Source organism: Macrobrachium nipponense, chromosome 3 (assembly GCF_015104395.2).
Source record: "Macrobrachium nipponense isolate FS-2020 chromosome 3, ASM1510439v2, whole genome shotgun sequence".
NCBI lineage: Eukaryota > Metazoa > Arthropoda > Malacostraca > Decapoda > Palaemonidae > Macrobrachium > Macrobrachium nipponense.
In genome coordinates this window covers 20,057,952-20,077,916 of record NC_087202.1, presented here as the reverse complement: position 1 = coordinate 20,077,916, position 19,965 = coordinate 20,057,952, and the positions used below count along the sequence as shown (strand labels likewise).

Genomic DNA, 19,965 nt, shown 5'->3' with positions numbered 1-19,965 from the left:
GCCTTCTCGTAAAGGGAGAGGGAGTGCGTCCCTCCCTGTTTCCTTATGTAGGCTAGAGCTGTCGTGTTGTCCGAGTTCACTTGCAACAATGAACCTGAGACTTGGGATTCTAACTGCATGAGAGATGATGCACTGCCGCTAGCTCTTTCTTGTTTGATGTGCCAGGACACCTGTTCCCCACTCCTGGTGCCTGACACTTCTCTTGAGCCCAGAGTCGCTCCCCATCCTACTTCCGAAGCGTCTGTAAACAATACTAGGGAAGGGTTCTGTAACTGCAGTGATAGTCCCTTGTTGAGTCTGTTTGGTTCTAACCACCAACTGAGCTCTTTCTTTATTCTCTCGGAGAGAGGAAAGGAGTCCAAAAGATCCTGACTCCTCTGATCCCAATTCTCCTTCAAGAAGAATTGAAGGGGTCTTATGTGAAGCCTCCCCTAGAGAAACGAACTGTTCCAACGAGGAGAGGGTTCCCAGAAGACTCATCCATCCCCTCGCGGAACATTGTTCTTTCTCAAGGAAGGTTTTCACTTTTTGTTTTTGGTATACCTCGATCCTGTCTTTCCATGGATGGATATACTTGAAAACCCCGAGAATCCATCAAAATCCCCAGATAGATTCTTATTCCCTTTAAATGTAGCCAATGAGCTACATTTTTCATCAGTCCCGTGAAAACTTGGGGAGCTGTGGCAAGACCGAAACAAAGGGCGCGAAACTGAAACACTTCGCCCTGTACTATAAACCTTAGGTACTTTCTGGACAAGGGGGATGAATGGGTACATGAAAATAGGCATCCTGTAGGTCCAGGGACACCATCCAATAACCCCCTGACGTAGCGCTAGCGAGAACAGAGGAAGTCGTCTCCATCGTAAATCTTGTTTTGATCACGAAGTTGATTTAGGGCGCTTACGTCCAGTGTGGTCTCCACTCTCCTGAGACTTTCGGTACCAGGAAGAGGCGGTTGTAAAAGCCTGGGGACTGAAGGTCTTGAACCTTTTCTATCGCCTCCTTTTCGAACAAAATCTGTTGTACCAGATGTAGGGCTTGATTTTTGGTTTTTTAAGGGATCCCTGTATCTTGCCGCCAACTCCCTTGGCGTTGAGGTTAAGGGAGGGTTTTTCCCTGAAGGGGATAAGATATCCTCTCTCGAGGATAGAGAGGGACCAGTTGTCCGCCCCTCTCTGAGCCCAGACTTTCGCTAACTTCAAAAGTCTGGCTCCTACTGGAGTCTGGAGGACTCCTGTCTCATTGTGTCTTCGAGAATGGTCTCCGAGAAGATCGTCCTCTCTTGAACGTCTCCTACTTCTAAGAGGGGGTCTAGAGGTTGCTCGTCCTCGAAAGGGCTGTTGGAACAAAGCTTATGCGTCCCATCCCTCTCTTTAGCCATAGGAACAGCCGGTTTAAGCCTCTTGGCCGATTGAGCAAGAAGATCTTGCGTAGCCTTCTCCGAAAGGGATCTCGATATATCCTTAACTGTTTCCTGTCCGGAATCACGGTATCCTGAAAGCGGAGAAACAGTAAAGAGGCTCTCTGTAAAGGGGACACTGATTGGCTAAAAACGAGCTGTAGACGGACTTCTTCCTTGAGCACTCCGGATCCAAGAGAGAGGCAACTTCTGTGGATCCATCCATGACCGCCTTGTCCAGGCAAGAAAGGACACTGGTCAATACTTCCATTGTTACAAATTCAGGATCCTGCGCTCTTTTTGCTAGGGCTCCTAAGGCCCAATCCATGAAGTTGAATACTTCTAGTGTGCGAAACAGACCCTTGAGCAGATATCCATTTCGCACATTCCCCACGATGCTTTTGCCGAAAGTAAAGAGCGCCTCCTTGAGGAGTCCACTAATGCTGAAAAAATCAGCGCCTGCCGAGGAAGGGAGGCCTAACCCCATCGCTCTTTCGTGTCGTACCAGACACCCGACTTACCTGCCAGCCTAGACGGAGGGCACATGAAGACTGTCTTACCTGCCTCCTTCTTAACCAGGAGCCCAGTTTCTCCAGACTCTTTATTGCCTTCTTCATTGAAAGCGTAGGTCGCATCTTGACAAAAGAGGGGGTCTTTGAAAGCTTAGTGCTTGACAGAGGAGAACCTGGAGAAGGAGGATCAGCCGAGCTAAGAGAGTCCCCAAACTCCTGAAGCAGAAGGGATGCAAGCCACTTATAATCCGAGACTCCTACGTCTTTAGGTTCTTCCACTTCAGAGACTTCCTCCAAGGTAACGTTAGGAGAATAAGACTTCTTAGGTGAAGAAGTCCTAGAAGGTGTGAGACTCTTCTCCTTCGAGGGCAAGCGAGAGGAAGAAGCAAGTTCATTCCCTGGGATATGTTTACTCCCTGTCCTCGGGTAATGAGAATCCTTCGATTCCTGCCGCTCTACAGGTTCTTGATACCTGCGCGGAGAGGCTCTAGAGCCTACTTTTGCAGGCTCTTGGCGCCTGCTCGGCGAGGTGCTTGCGCCTACTCTTGAGCGTCTACCAGGAGTAGGGCGCGAATCCCTGATCAGGCTCTTTCCAGGCTCTTGACGCCTGTGAGGAGAGGCGCTCGAGTCCCTTGAGGAGAGCCTATCCAGAGCCACAAGTCTTGGAGAAGGCAAAGGACTGCCATCATCCTGGCGCCTGGCAGGAGCGCTAAAGTCACGTCTACGAGGACTCACTCTTTTAGGAGGAGAAAAGCGTCACATTACACTGGAGCCTTCTAGGGGAGGCGTCATACTCTCTGGAGGGAGAGAACTTCTCACCTCTCTCTCTATGGGAAGGGCATAAACTCTCTTGCCCCTTTTTTCTGCTTGGAGAGGAGATCCTACTCCTAGGAGAGCGCTCGACTGAAGAAAGGTGACCTCTACTTCCTCGTGCTGAGAACATTTCCTTACTCCTAAAGGAGAGGATCTTGAGCCTAACTCTTGGCGTCTAGAGGAGTCGTGAAGCTTCCTCGAATCAGAGCTTCTGGGTGGAGAAGATAATCGTCCGTGTTGAGACGAAGCAAAACAAGAGTCGCCTTCGTAAAATCTGGGAGGAGAAGGAGGTCTTCTCGGAGAGAGGCGCCTACTAGAATCCGACCTCCTACTAGGTGATGGCCTTCTAAAAGAGCTCTTTACTGGAAGAGAGATGTCCTTCCTGCGAGAAGGCTCCTTGCGCTTACTTGTCGAAAGAGAGCCTACTAAAGAAGACAAATTCGCTTGTAGGCCCAACAAGAACTTCTAGGTAGAAGAGCGAATACCTTCTGGCGAAGACTCCGGAGACCTCATTGCTCTCTTTTGCGCGGGAGAATACACCGGAAAAGGCTCTGGGCTGGAGTCTAGAGCGCCTCCTCCTGAAGGCTTCCAGGCTCTTTTAAGAGGGCACGACTTGGAAGTGGAGCTCCATCCGCGCTTAGGCGAGGAAGAATCCGATCCGGAGAAACACTTCCTTAGGATGCTTTTTCTATAGCTATCCAAAGCAGCTGAAGGGACGCCTGACCGTTGGGGATACTCTACATCCCCCTTGCGGCTTTCGACATTCCTCCTCCCTTGGGCATGGGAGTCTGAAAGACGTCTAGGCCTAGGAGCGATGCGGAGTCGGTCAGACGCCCCCTCCACTGCACTGGGGACACTGCACACGTCACTGTACACTTCACCCTTACCTTGATCCATGTCACGCAATTGCTTCTGCAAATCACGTATTGACGCTTCTACAGCGGCTCTCTCGGAAGACGGATCCACGAGTTCGCTGCGGGGGGAAGGAGCTGAAACCACATAAGAAGATGGAGAAACTACTACAGGGTTAGAAATACTATCCTGTTCCACAGAGCAGGATCTACTTGAACTTTTAGCCGAAGCTTTCCTTATCCTATCCTTCTCTAACTTCTTAACATATGTAGTTAAATTCTTCCATTGAATTTCAGTTAGACTTTCACATACATCACAAGTATCCTTAACTGAACATTCCCTTCCCCTACATTTGACACAAATAGTGTGAGGGTCCAAAGTAGCCTTCGGCAACCTCACCTTACATCCTTCATTTATACACACTCTAAACAGAGTTCCAGGTGTAACATCAGACATCCTAAGAAAATTCCAATCAATTCCAAAAACGGTCCAAAAACAGCGTATGCCAAAGCCAAAGATCAAATACTTCCCAAACAATCCTCAGCGAAGCAAGCAAGAATTCCATGCAGGAGCTACCAACAAAGTTGTTGCCAGCACCGGCGACAGAGAAAATCTGTCAGAAAACGGGAATGGTTCCTATTACCACCACCCAGCGGCGGTAAGGGGTGATCACCTGACCTACCTGTAGCGTGTGCCGCAAGTTTTGAATTCTGTCGGACGTCAGAGACATTAGCTAAGTATATATCTGCCGGGTAAGTTGCATGTATAAAAACCAGCGACTACCAACCCTTATCACGGTGGACAGGTCTTATTCACTTGATATTTAAATGGTGAAACAAGAATACATTTACAACTCCAAGCATACCATTCAAAAGATTGAAGTTTCGTCAACATAATGTGATATATGAAAGCACCATACGAACTAAAATCTGCATGTGACGCTCTTCGTAAATTATGTTTTCAAGGCAGTTTTGAAATCCAACATGGCGGCTACCGTGGGATGTACAGGTTCTGATCAGTGACGAAAATCATCTTTCCCAGCAATCATTTGAACAATGTTAGCGTATATATGTAACGTTTATTGATCTTACTCAAGATTGCAGTTGTAATCGGCACAATAAAACAACATTTTGTTGCCTATATTACTGAAAGTATGAAACTTTTTATTCCCGGGGTCATGGTTTGAACTGAATTCATTCTTACCTTGTAATCGGTGGTTTTTATCCTTACTGCCATCACAACTGAAACTCCACAGTGCTTATTTGATTGTTATTATACACACTTTGGTCTCAGTTCACTCCACATTGCATTTTAAACAAGTTGCTGTTCCTGGTTCCTAAGCGCGTGCGCCACAAACAGAGTTACGAACAGCAGACGACGAAACTGCAGTTTTATTCCCTAAATTGTTTACTTTACTCGTTATTTAGTTCAAATTTACTTTATTTAAAAATTTTAATTTAATTCATGTATATTATCCCTTTTTTGCAACCAAATTACCCCGAAAAATTACAGATATTTCTAAAGTAGATACAATCAAATGTTTCTAACGTTTCGTAACATCTGGCTGCCGAAAACCATAGAGGAACGACTACGGATAAGTGAATGTTTTTTTTTTTTTTGCTTTTTTGTTTTAGCCTGCACTTTTCATTGATTTCAGTCTATATTAGTATTTTGAATTTCTTTAATAACAGTATGCCAGAAATAAATGTAACCTTTAATTTTTGCACGCTAAGAATGGCAAAATCATCGATGCCACATTAGTGGAGGCTTCACACAAATACGCGATTCATTATTATAAACTGTTTCCATGAATTCTAGTTTGTCATAGTAATGCAATAATGATAAAATTGCTTTAATATTTATGTATATATACTTCCAATACATAGCCTAATTTCACCAATTTCAATGTTTTGTGTGTAGTCTTATAGTACCCCGTTTGGAGGGTCAACACATACCGAATGGCAACAGAGAGGAGAGAGAGAGAGAGAGAGAGAGAGAGAGAGAGAGAGAGAAGAAGAGAGAGAGAGAGAGAGAGAGAGGAAGGCGAAGGAACGAAGAAGGGAAGGGGTGGCGGTGGAGGGGGGGGAGGGTAGGTGGTACTTTATACGCGTGTTCGTATCCATTTCTGCATAATGGAGTTTTTGTCTCTTGGTACAAGGACAAGTGTCGTTATTCTTTACAATTAGTGATTCATGATACCCTTATAAATTACGGCACTGGGTGTAATGCACCATAGCAAAATCTCGTTCTGATACGAGTGTTCGTTACAGAAATAGTTAGTTGCCCAAAAACGTGCTTGCACTGTCTCTGAAACCCATGGTAGGTATATATGCTGCTTAGTTGTCAATCAATTTTTTTGTAATCAAGTATTTTTTACAAGCTAGCTATTAAATAAATTTGTATTTTTCTCAATCAAAACATATGCCCTCAATGATAACTTTCCTCTTTTAACGACTTTTTGGTCATTGCAAATTCGGCCCCATAATTTCTTATGATGCGAAAACAGAGGCCCAGGGACCGAAAACGATTGTGTCACACTACAGCGATAATCGGGCAGTAAAACATCTTCATATATCCAAAATGTAAATAATAAAGATATATATGCACATTACGATTATACCAATTACATGAAGAGATGATAATCTGCATGAATAACTGGTAAACTGTTCTGCAAGAAAGTTGAGTAAAGCAATATTTACAATAGGTACGAAAGTCAAGATGTCATGACGTCATAATACAGGACCTAAAAGAACGTTCTAATTCCAAAAAATAATTACTTAAATTTGAGTCAGAATCGAGTTACTTTTTCAATAACGAATATTTTCAAATTAATCATCATAAATATGTAAAATATTGATGTTTTACTAGGGTAGAACATCACAGCAGGCCAAGCAGGCCACCTACCATCAATGCAAGCCACCCTCCGAAAAAGTACATTATAACGCGTCCTGACACCCGAGATGGGCATCAGTCGCGACTTGTTGTTGGTGAGAAACGGAGCTAAAGACCTCTACTCTCCTTTCGAAGTAAGTATTTTCTCCAAAGTTAGAAATTAAGGCCAAATTTTAAGATTTAAACAGAGGGTACTGAAAACGGTCTCAAACGTAGTGCAAATCTCACCAAAACGCGTTCAACATTTTTACTTACAACTCGAGGTATTTAGAAGATTGACGCCATCTCGATGTTTACGGAGTAGCTTGTGTCAATAAACTAACCATTTCCTGTGATAAATCCGCACACCACTTGTACCCACAGACGCTGGAGCACTTTTATCACAACAATCGAAACACGATTTCTCATCAACAACAAGCCAGGCGTAAACAGCTGTTTGGGTAGAAGATGACGAGAAGTGTGCTCTTGGCTAATTTTTAAATAAGTAGTAAAACATCAATATTTTACATATTTATGATGATTAATTTGAAAATATTCGTTATTGAAAAAGTAACTCGACTCTGACTCAAATTTAAGTAATTATTTTTCTGAATTAGAACGTTCTTTCAAGTTCTGTATTATGACGTCACGACATCTTGACTTTCGTACCTATTGTAAATAATTGCTATACTCAACTGTCATTGCAGAACAGTTTTACCAGTTATTCATGCAGATTGTTATCAGCTATACATGTAATTGTTATAATCGTAATGCGCTTATATATCTTTATTATTTACTTTTTGGATATATGAAGATGTTTTACTGCTGGATTATCGCCGTAGTGTGACGCAATCGTTTTTCTTTTTCCGGTCCATGGGCCTCTGTCTGTTTTCGCACCATAAGAAATTATGGGGCCGAATTTGCAATGACCAGAAAGTCGTTAAAAGAGGAAAGTTAGCATTGAGGGGCAATATGCTTTTGACTGAGAAAAAATTTATTCAATAGCTAGCTTGTAAAAAATACTTGGTTTATAAAACTTTGATTGACAACTAAGCAGCATGTCTACTATGGGTTTTCAGAGACAGTGCAAGCACGTTTTTGGCAATACCTATTTCTGTAACGAACACTCGTAACAGAACGAGATTTTTTCTTTAGTGCTTATTACCCCCCAGTGGCCGTAATTTATAAGGGTATCGTGAATCACTAATCGTAAAGAATAACTACACTTGTCCTTGTACTAATAGACCAAAACTCCATTATCCAGAAATGGATAGGAACACACCAGTAAACAGCTCCAACCTACCCTCCCCCCCCCCCCACCTCCACCGCCACCGCCCCTGTCCTTCTTCCTTCCTTCACCTTCCCTTCTCTGCTCTCTGAAAGTTGTTGCAGTTTAAACAAACTTATTTTCTATGATTTTTCCATCTATCTATCTAATAATAGTAGTTTACATTGGTTGGGATATATCTAACGATTCACCTCGGTTGTTTACCTGCCCATTGACCGATATATTTATACACTGATCCACTCAACTCTCTCTCTCTCTCTCTCTCTCTCTCTCTCTCTCTATCTCTCTCATCTCTCTCTCTCTCATCTCCTCGTCTTCTCCTCTCTCTCTCTCTCTGTTACTTTTATCGTAATTCGAAAAATGTAAACAAGAAAAATATATTTCATACTTGTATTAGCATTAATTAAATACTTTCAAGTTTTTAATTCAGGTCCGTAATGATGAATGTAGGTGCATCTACTAGTGCTCGCAAAATAGTTAAGCAGGAACATAGGTATGTAAAATTTAAAAAATGATAAGAGAGAGAGAGAGAGAGAGAGAGAGAGAGAGAGAGAAGAGAGAGAGAGAGAGAGAGAGAGAGAGAGAGGACGGAATAGGAAGGGACATTAAAATACCTGGAAATGAAAATCCCTATAATCCAATAATTATAGCCTCAGGGTTTGTCTCGAAAACCATTCAAAGGTCTGTCACACAAGTGTAAAGTTGTTTTGAAAATTTGGCAGACATGTCTCTCTAGCGTATAGTGTTTGCTGATGAATGAGGTTGTGTTGTTTATTGTTAATTATTAACCTCCTATATACCCTACATGGTTGGGGGACCCTTTGTGAATGCTGGTTTTGTGTTGGGTAAATATTTTGGAGAGAGGTTGGGAAGGAATCCGTGCGTGCGCTAATTTTCATCACGAAGACTGTTTAAACAATAATAGCCACTTGATTTATGTTTCATTTTTATGACAATTTGTGTGGTTTATGTATGCTCTAATTTTAGTTTAAAAATATTAAAAAAATTTTTTCTGCGCAACAGTTTATATTGCAGGTAATAAATATTATATTAGTTTAGTAATAACGAACATGGGTACATCACGTAGGGCAAAGGGATGGCCCACTTGCCCCTCACCCGGATATGGTCATTTCAGCGAGTGAAAATATGGCTCAGGTTTACTTTGTCAACTGAACGACTTAAGGAGGTTACAGATTCTTTAGTAACGAACATTGACCCTCCAAACTGGGTATAAGACTATAAACAAACGTTGAAATTGGTGAAATTAGGCTATGTATTGGAAGGATATACATAAATATTAAAGCAATTTATCATTATTGCATTACTATGACAACTAGAATTCATGGAACAGTTTATATAATGGAACGGCGTATGTGTGAAGCCTCCAATAATGTGGCAACGATGATTTTGCCATTCTTAGCATGCAAACATTAAAGCATGCAAACATTAAAGGTTACATTATTTCTGGCATACGATTATTTAGAAATTCAAAATACTAATAAAGACTGAAATCAATGAAAAGTGCTAGCAAAAACAAAAAAGCAAAAAATAAAAAAAAACGTAGTCGTTCCTCTATGCACTTTTCCGTATTCGTTCCTCTATGGTTTTCGGCAGCCAGATGTACGAAAACGTTAGAAACATTTGATTTTATCTACGTTAGAAATATCTGTAATTTTTCTGGGTAATTTGGTTGCAAAAAGGGATAATATACATGAATTAAATCAAAATTTTTAAATAACAATGTAAATTTAAACTAAATAACGAGTAAAGTAAACAGTTTAGGGAATAAAAATGATATTGTAATGATACAATTAAGTTTGTTCATACTTACCTGGCAGATATATATATAGCTGTATTTTTCCGAATCCGACAGAAATTTAAACACTTACGACACACGCAGTGGGAGTCAGGTGGTTAGTACCCATTCCCGCCGCTGGGAGGCGGGTATCAGGATCATTCCCATTTTCTATTCATAATTTTTATTTCCACTGTCTCCTGAGGGGAGGTGGGTGGGTACTTGATTATTATATTATCTGCCAAGGTAAGTATTGAACAAACTTAATTGTATCATTACAATATCATTTTGTTCATGAAACTTACCTGTCAGATATATATATAGCTGAATCCCACCTTTGGTGGTGGGAGTAGACAGAATAGAAGATTTTAGGAAACATATATATGCAGATAATTGATATCTTGATTCCTTACCTGTTAGCATAGCTGACTTCGTGGTTACTGCCGCGTAAGTCTGCTTGTGCTACTAGAGTTGCCAGCAAGGTAGAGGACCTATATAGCTGGTGCACTCCAGATGATCTGTCAACAGGGGCGAGACCACGACGTGACTAGACCATATTGACCATACCATGAGGGCTAAGGAAGTAAAATAAATATATATATAAAAATATATATCACCACCTGACCCACCTAGCCAAAGTTAAGGTGTGTTAACTAAGGCTTAAGAGTTAAGAAGTCACCGTTGTCGGCGACTCAACTACTAAATTAAGAGCTCTTCCTAACCATTCTACAGGATAGGATGAGTGGTACTTCTTGCCCCCAAGATTGTGTCTGCAGACACGTATGCGGCCCTAGCGAGCAGCAGATCTCATATGCCATCTTCACATCTCGCAGGGAGTGTGAATTGAACACAGAGTTGCTTCGCTAAAACATGGTACTCAGGATGTTGCTGAGTGCCATGCTCTGTTGACTGCCTCCGAGGCCGCGCCCTCACCTCGTGAGCATTCAAATCAAAAGATTTCAAATCTTTGTGCAAACACAAAGAAGGAGCTTTTTTTGAAAGACCTCCTTAACAATAAAGCCAGGGTGTTCTTCGATATGGGCAAGTCTGGTCTTTTCGGAACCACTGCAGATTGTCCGTACGACTTCGACTTTCTTGAGTTTTATGTAGATAAAACTTGAGAGACCTGACAGGGCACAGGACTCTCTCTGGCTCCTGCCCACTAACTTGTGCCATCCTTGCTTGTTCCAAGCTCCTGGCCCAAGGACAAAACGGGTTTCCATTCTTAGGCCATAACGAAAAGCTTAGAGAGCACACCGCCTTGTGTTCTCTAAAGCCAAAACTTGTGACGATGGCTTAAAATCTCACTAACCCTCTTTGTCGTATCTAGGGTGGTTAGAAAAATGCCTTCCTGATCACATGCAAGAAGTTAACAGGTAGGAGATGTTCGAATGCTTTGACATCAAGAACTTCAGACTATGTCTAAGTTCCATATTGAAAGCTTCGATCTGGACATGCACAGTCAGTCCGTCTGTACTAACGTCAGGTGACCGACCAGTTGACCAGTCAGACGAATCAAGGACAGCAAGGCTGTACCCTGAAGACCATAAGGCACTATTCTTCGCTGAAGGATGAGTGTTTGGACTGCCTGGGCGATTCAAGCTAAGCAAACCTTGGGGGGTGTATCAACGCAACCCAACGTTGTTAGCGAATCAACTCCTGAGCCACTCCTGACTCGAGCTTCTGGTGCCAGGAGAAAGGAGCGAGGAGCAAAAAGGCGATTCAGTCCCGAAGGACGAATGCCTGACAGTCCAACCTGGTCTCATGTTAAACGATCATCGGGGGTGTATAAACGCAACCGACTTCGTCAACAAGAAACTCAGGGCTACTATATGTCGCCTGATCTCGCACGAGTGTCTGACTCCGAGAAAACAGGTGAGACAAAAAGTAGATGGTGAGCGAGTTTCGAGATTTCACAGAACTCAAAGATCGTGAAGGGCTTTGTTGTTTGACAGAAGCAAATCTCTGAGCCCAAAAGCCCGTCAACAACATATTTGCGTATTCTTTAATAGTTGTGACTGCCAGCTTATCCCATTCTTCAAACGGAAAGGGAAGACTGCAATCTTATGCTGTCAACATCTCGATAGTCTGAACGTAGTCAGACTCAGAGCGGAGAGGTTATAGGTACCTTTCGTGTTAAAGGAGACCGACTCACTCCTCGGAAAAGGTCCTTGGAAGGACGTGAACCTCTGTGAATCTAGGGTCTTGAAGGCCAACATGGGGCGATTAGCGTCATTGTCGCTCCCTGTGATGATATAAATCATCTTATTACATTTCCTAAGTGATTGAAAAAGGGGAAAAGAGACTAAACATCCATCCCCGTTCAATATCATAGGATGGCGTTTAATGTTACCGCTCCCGGATCGAGAAAAAGGGAGCAGAGAAGAAGAAGCCTCTTCGTCCTCAACCTAGCGAAGAGATGAATGAAAGGACGTCCCTAAAGTCTCCACAACTCTCAACATACTTCTAAAGAAAGATTCCACTCGGAAGTCAGTAGTTGCTGCCGTCGATCGAGAACGATTCGAACGGACTTTTGCAATCCTGTAACGAACCTCTAGAGGATCGTTCCATTCTACGCCTGTTGTTATAATAGGCTCTTTCTCGTAAACCCGAACCGGGACCGAGAGAAGATACTTCCTAAGATATGAGAGAGCTGTGGAAGATCAGAGTTGATATGGACCATGGTTCCAAAAACTCGTTTCGAGGACTGGAGGGACGACTGAATTGCTTCCACTTCTTTCAGATTATGATCCAGGACATCTGAAACCCTCTCCAGATGTCCGGCAACTTCTTTCTATCACCTCAAGAGATACTTAACGCACCGAGAGATGTTCAGAATCATTCCTAGATCTTTAATAAAATTTCAGTTTTCCCGGTAGGAAAAAACTGTAGAGGTCTGAATTGCAGTCTATTCAGGGAAACAAACTTCTTTAGGAAGGAAATGGTCCCCAGCAAGCTCATCCATTCCCTCACACAGTATGTTTACTTCCCTAATAAGGCTGCGCTTTGCCTAAGCAGAGAGCTATAATAGTGCAATGTTGTGGTAGACTCGTAGTCCTATACCCGTGCGGTAACGAGCACCGAAAGGAGTAAGATATCTCTGTAGAACATATTAAGGCCAAACGAATGCAATGTTTATTCATTCATGTAAGGAATCCCCTCAATTTTAGGCTAAAGTCCGTGATTGTAGGGCAGAGATACAGTTCGTCAGTCAATCCCGCAGGAGAGAGAGAGACGTAACTGCAGCACAGAGATACGGTTAGTCAGTCAATCCCGCAGGAGAGAGAGACTTAACCTACAGCGCATGACAGCGAACGAGTTGGTACTGGCTCGTTTGGACTGGAGGAGAGGAGTCAGAGGACAGTGACAGCAGCAGCTTACGATCGTCCGTCATCGTCGTCTCTTAACTTTATGCCTGGGTTGCCAGCTACCCTATTCTATGAAGAAAAAGGTTCGTTATTTTTAGCATAAAGAGACTCTCAAGCTGGTATATTTAAGCGAAACAGAAAACGCTAAATATATAGATGCGTTTGTGTCGTCAGAACACTACCATACAACGGTAAAAGATAAATCGGAAACTCCTGGAAGGCTGCAGGGAGTAACGATTAAATGTCCTTAAAATGGACCATAGACCTCTCGGTTGCCATCCGAAGAGGTAACTACAGCAAGCGTATATGACTTGAACCAACCAGAAATAAAATAACGCAAGGCAAAATATGAAATTATATCACAATAAAGTTTGTTCATACTTACCTGGCAGACATATATATAGCTGAATTCGGAAATACAGCTACATACATATCTGACAGGCAAGTTTCATGAACAAAACTTAGGAGAATCGAAGCAGTCAGCTCAAGCTTCTTATGTTATTGGACATAAGCGTTCATTGACGTAGTCTACAAGTCTATTTCTTGTACGAGTCTGCGAATGACGAATGAGAGCTCTTCCGAATCTTGTCAATAAGAGCTTATTCGCTTACGCAATATCAAGTTAATGAGATGTTTGTCAATGAGAACTAACCCATTTACGGGACAGAGAGATATTTTGTCAATGAGGGGATACCCACTTACTTGACAAAACGATAGTATATTGTCAATGGGGGAAAGTCACTGAATTGACAAAACGTAATCCAGGAAGTCGAGCATTTTATTTTCCGATTCCCGTCTCAAACGAGGAAGGGGCAAGAATCCTGTTAAGAGACTGGGCTTACGTCAGGTATTACGACGATGTTCAATTCGGCAGCGTAGTCCCGACTAGGAACTAACAAAATCTATCATCATCTGAAAAGCCCTTTCAAATGGGCTAAAAAGCTGGCAAAATTATCCTGGGAAGAGGAAGAAACTCTCCAACCAGCTTCCTCTCCCGTATCACAACTAATGCCTGCTAAAGCTTAAAATTTATTGGCAGTATGGCAAAGGCAGTCCTGTCTTGCGCTTTCCTGAAGAGCATACTTTTGATGAGTGCCTTTGCAAGAATCCTACTGAACGTTGCCGAGAGTCCTGACGTGCAGGACATCGAGCCTTTATAACCCATAACTGCCTTATCGCAAAGTCTTGACTGCGGTAGTGGCAACTTAAATTTATTGGCAGAATGGCAAAGCTTGCGGTAGAGCAAACGAGAACTTCCCTTGAGCTTTCCTTAACTCCATCCACCTATGCGAAAAGCAATATTAATTGACAGAGACCTCTTGAATTCACGAAACCCGATGTCTTGCTGGGTTTCGAAGAAGTTGTCTGTTCACTTTAAGCTTACTCCGAAGCACTGCCTACTTCACATTCTTTGCAGGTGAGGTAGAAGGTATCATCGAAGGTAGAGGTAAAAATTCTTTAGCCCAAATCTGAAACAAGAGCTTGAAGAGTTCAACAGAAACGTTCAGCCAGGCGACACACCTGGCGTGCGCTGGTGCACGCTCGGCGTCCACTGGAGCGCGCTTGCGTCCACTGGAGCGCGCTCGGCGTCCATTGGAGCGCGCTCGCGTCCACTGGCGCGCACAGCTGCGGCGTCCACTGGCGCGCGCTTGGCGTGCACCCGCGCGCCCCTGCTTGGCTGCAACACCCGCGCGCCCCTGGCTTGGGCGTCCGCTCTCAAAAGCTTACTGCTACTATGACTTCTTTTACGTATTTCTCGGTGGAAAGACGGACACGAGTTCAGGCGACGTTCGCCTTCTTACTTCTCACTGAAACGCATAACGAGAGAGAGAGAGAGAGAGGACGTGAAGCGTCCTCTTCTATAAAGCTTCTATTTAGAGGGCGCGAGTCCATCCGAAAGCTCCAACCCCTGCGCGGGGAGGACGCTTCGGAGGACGAGAAGCAATCCTTCAGGATTCGTGCAGTGCACGCACTTAGGCAGTCTGGGGATTTTCATCAGAAAACTGCCGAAGGCACGCCAGATCGGTGGGGGTTCCTCGTAACCCTCCTTCGGCTTTCGACATGCTCTCTCACTGGTTCTGGGAGTCAAGCAGAGGTCCCGGCCTAGAGGCGAAACGAGGCCGACAGACGCACTCCCCTCCACTACAATGGGGTATCACTGCACTTCTGCACTTCACTTTTACTCTCTAAAGCAAGCACTTTCGATTCTAAGTTACGAATCGAAGGAGTATCAGAGAAAGGGCAATTTCTCTACAGACACTGCTTAGGGCCCGAAGGCAACACTGCAGGGTTAGGAGTAACAATTACAGAAGTAGCACTTCACAGCAATGAAGGAGAGCGAGCACCTCTCGTAGACATATACATAGCCCGTAGGCCATACTACAGGGTTATGCAAAATAAAGTCTACAGGAAGGTCTGATTAATTGCGTACATACGAATCATACGTCTTCCTTACGGAATTAGACATGTTTACTGATTAATTGCGTACATACGAATCATACGTCTTCCTTACGGAATAGACAAAGTCTCACACTCCTTACATGACAAATCTCAACAAAGAAGCAAGACCATACCCTCGTACATACCAAGTGCGAATCTACCGAAGCTTACGGTAGCCACACCCTATCTTTGCAGACAACCCCGTCTGAAACTAGCCTAACTAGATTCAGATATTTTATGCAAAAATGAATCAAATTCAAATCAATTTAAGATAGCGTATGCCTAGCCACAAATCCAAGTGAATAAATCAAAAGACAATTAGGATACTTAGCGGCAATGAAGTTTCCAAAATCCTAAGACGGAGGTACTGAAAACAGGTGTTTTCAGCACCGGCGACAGAAAAATTATGAATAGAAAATGGGAATGATTCCTGATACCCGCCTCCCAGCGGCGGGAATGGGTACTAACCACCTGACTCCCACTGCGTGTGTCGTAAGTGTTTAAATTTCTGTCGGATTCGGAAAAATACAGCTATATATATATCTGACAGGTAAGTTTCATGAACAAACCTTGCAGTTTCGTCGTCTGTCGTCGTCTGCTGTTTGTAATTGTGTTTATGGCGCGCGCGCTTAGAAACCAGGAACAGCAACGGGTTTAAAGTGCAATGTGGAGTGAACTGAGACCAAAATGTGTATAATAACAATCAAATAAGCACTGTGGAGTTTCAGTTGTGATGGCAGTAAGGATAAAAACCGCCGATTACAAGGTAAGAATGAATTCAGTTCCAACCATAACCCCGGGAATAACAAGTTTCATACTTTCACTAATATAGGCAACAAAATGTTGTTTTATTGTGCTGATTACAACTGCAATCTTGAGTAAGATCAATAAACGTTACATACATACGCTAACATTGTTCAAATGAGTGCTGGGAAGGCTGGGGAAAGATGGTGGCCGTCACTGATGAGAACCGTCCATGAAAATCGTAGCCGCCATATTGGATTTCAAAACTGCCTTGAAAACATATTTTACGAAGAGCTCACATGCTTATTTTAGTTCGTATGGGGCTTTCATATATCACAATATGTTGACGAAACTTCAGTCTTTTAAATGGTATGCTTAGAGTTGCAATTGTATTCATGTTTCACCAATTAAATATCGAGTGAATAAGACCCGTCTACCGTGATGAGGGTTGGCCTGTTGTGATGTTTCCCCCTATTTATTTAAAAATTATCGAAGTGCACTCTTCGTCGTCGTCTTCTACAAAACAGTTGTTTACTCGGTGAGGGAAAGTTTTTCGATTGTTGTGATGAAAGTGCCCCAGCGTCTGTGGGTACAAGTGTTGTGAGGATTTATCACAGGAAATGGTTAGTTTATTGACACAAGCGACTCCGTAAACATCAAGTTGGCGTCAATCTTCTAAATATTTCGAGTTGTAAGTAAAAATATTGAACGTGTTTTGGCGAGATTTGCACTACGTTTGAGACCGTTTTCAGTACCCTCTGTTTAAATCTTAAAATTTGGCCTTACTTTCTAACTTTGAAGAAAATACTTACTTCGAAAGGAGAGTAGAGGTCTTTAGCTCCGTTTCTCACCAACAAGAAGTCGCGACTGATGCCCACCTCCGATGTCAGGACGCGTTATAATGTACTTTTTTTGGGGTTATACACGTTGATCATACATGGTCCACCCCTGTACCATGCGGTTTTTTACCCTAGGTAGTACTTGACATGCTACAAGGTATTGCTTAGATTAACACAACCCCATACTAGTTCTACCAAAAGTCTAACAAAGCCTATCTAGTCTAGTTAAAGAAAGTCCAAAGTCCAACACTGGACAGTCTATGGTTAAAGAAAGTCCAATGCAGCCATCCACTAAAGTTCTTATGCAGCCCAGCCTAGCCAGCTATTACAAGTTCAGTAAGTCCTAGCTAAGTCCAACATAGCCCAATTCAAGAAAGTCCATCGTAGTCTAACTAGCAATCCCGAAGTCTAACGAAGTCTGGTCGGAGAAAGTCCAGAAAAAACGTCCCATCTGAAGAAGGAGCTGACTGATTGATTGACAGCCTATAGGGTGTCTTACCTGGCTCTGCGAAGCCTGCGTCTTGTCCAGGTGGTCGCCTCCCCCTCCTCCCCCCTGGGTCTGGGTCTGACTCCCGAGGGTGAGGTTGAACTCGTACTCGGAGCCCTGAGTGTCAGCCCCGAGGAGGTCGGTGGTGGCTTCCTCCGTGTCGTAAAAAGTCAGGCTCTGGGAGCTGCTGGGGCCGTAGGCGTCCACGCTCATTTTTCCCCCCCTTCGTATAACCGAGGTCACCCTTGATATGAGGTCACCACCCTTCCGCGGACAGTCCACGCCCGTCAGCGACGAATATCCTCCGCACTTCAACTCTTTTTGGGTTCGAAATCCCCTTCCCGCACGACCACCACGTCGGGGGGAACAACAACCATGTTTAGTGAATAGACGCTCGGAGTCGCCGAGCTAGAGAGGTGCGGGGAAGACAAACGCGCATCGGAGCAACGTCGTCGTAACGTCTTCGTCCGCAACTGATTCGATTCGGACTCCTTTATGAATCGGAGTTTTTCGTCCTGATACTTTTACGATAAAGAGCACACACGTCACCCATTCACGCACTTCGTAATAAAAATATTAGTAATAAAAATAATGTCGAAAGTTGCCTATCGCACGTGATAACGGGCCGATGATGTGAACAGTCGCATCGGCTATTTCTAATGCGCAGTATAGCGTGCAAAAGGATTTTGAAACGGGTCATGCAAATCACAATCACGCCGTAATGCAACAATAGTCTACGGTCGCTGAAATTATTGCGACATGGGGAAACCTAAATTTAACACGCATTATTAGCAATAGGCCGAGAGCTGGAGCACTTTATCCTGGGCACTTTACCCTGTAATTGACGTGGGCATGTCGTGACCGATGCCAAACTGGATTAGTACGCGCGTAAGTTTCCACTAGATGTCACAAAACCCATCTCACCATTGTGTCGTGCATATTAATATCAAAATAAGTTGTGGCATGTCATAACTTTGCTTTACCGTGGTAATCCATAAAATAAAGATGCAACGTCGTAACTTTGATCCGGTAATCTGTTAAATAAAGTTGCATGTCATAATTTAGCTTTCCAACGTTAAAATGTTAAATAGTTCTAATATCATAACTTAGCTCAGCATTTGTAAAATGGTGCAATGTTGCTTTAAGGAAAAAAAGTTACTTTTTCGCCGTAGATATAGTTTTATGTGGTATTTAGGAATGTCAGCATTCTTCGATCATTCCAATGATAACAAAATATAAATAAAAATATTTGTTACACTGTTATGACAATAAATCTTACATTGATATGACAATAAATCTTCGCAACTATATAACTCGGCAGTTAGAACAGTTCTCCGCTCTTACATAACTTTGGATTGAAGCACCTGACGGCGACATTTCGGCAGAACAGGCTACGAACGGGTTGGTATGAGGGCGGGAGCGGGGAATGACCTTGTGCCCTCGGGCAGGGCATGAAATAGACATCTTCCACGGCGTTAGAGAACAAATTAATAAGTTTCCCAACGTTAGATTACAAATAGTCAGCGACTTGCGCTCTTGAAATCCTGAATTAACAAGATTAATTCAAAATACGTAATCATTTTCCCATCGCATAAAAATGATTTGTTTATATACAGTATACACTAACGACTTATGCTGACTTTTCTACCCACGAGCAGCTTACATTGATTTGTTTACATTTTCTCAAAAAACTGGTATTAGTTTGTATATATTTTCGTAAACAGCTTATACTGATTTGTTTATATATATATGATATATATATATATATATATATATATATATATATATAATATATATATATATATATATAAACAATATTAATTTTTATATTTCTATTCACAAACAGTTTATATTGATCATTTTATAGTTTCATAATATAACTATATATATATATATATATATATATATATATATATATATATATATATATATATATATATATATATATATATGTTATGTGTGGGTTTCGTAATGTAATAAATTTCCCTCAGAAACTGTGTATAATGTTGTAAAATGTATATTTTTATGTTCGGATTCCCATATTTAAGGATAATGTGTTTGAATTATGTATAATTCATTTTTGAGGAGGAGCAAAACTTCAAGTGAAAAGAGAGCGAGGAGGTTAATTCTGCCCGCAAGAACAGCCCTGTCATTCAGTACTTCAAACCGCTGAGCTAGTTTGTTTTTTATCATTTGGTCGAGTCTGTTTGGAACGCAGCTGAGAGATTCATTTATGTACGCGATCATGTATAGATCTCTCGATATTGCATCAGATCCTTCAGGAAACTTCCATACAACAATATCATTTAATTTTTATTTGCAGTAAATTTTGCTATGAAACTGTTTACTATCATAATAAAGTAACTTTATCTCTTTCAATTTGTAAAAAGAGGACTTGCAGACTCATAAATTTAGATTAGTGTGGAGTGGAATTTTCCGTGACGTTGAGGAGATGACGATACCATATTTTCGTTATGAACGCGTATGGTGCCCACCTAGACAAGCAGATAAATAGGAGGCATTCATTATACGCTAAGACGAAGAGCCGTGTGTTGGGT

General features: G+C 42.5%; 1 protein-coding gene across 2 annotated transcripts in view; it reads right to left on the bottom strand.

Moving 5' to 3' along the window:
* The window catches only part of LOC135221651 (regulator of nonsense transcripts 1-like), a 103,247-nt gene extending 85,440 nt beyond the window's left edge, over positions 1 to 17,807 (bottom strand). For both annotated transcript variants that reach the window (XM_064259342.1, XM_064259343.1), the window contains exon 1: positions 17,420 to 17,807. In XM_064259342.1, the coding sequence (XP_064115412.1) occupies positions 17,420 to 17,620 (201 nt within the window). In that variant the 5' untranslated portion in view covers positions 17,621 to 17,807. The remainder of the gene's footprint in view (positions 1 to 17,419) is intronic.
* Between the last annotated feature and the right edge of the window lie 2,158 nt (positions 17,808 to 19,965).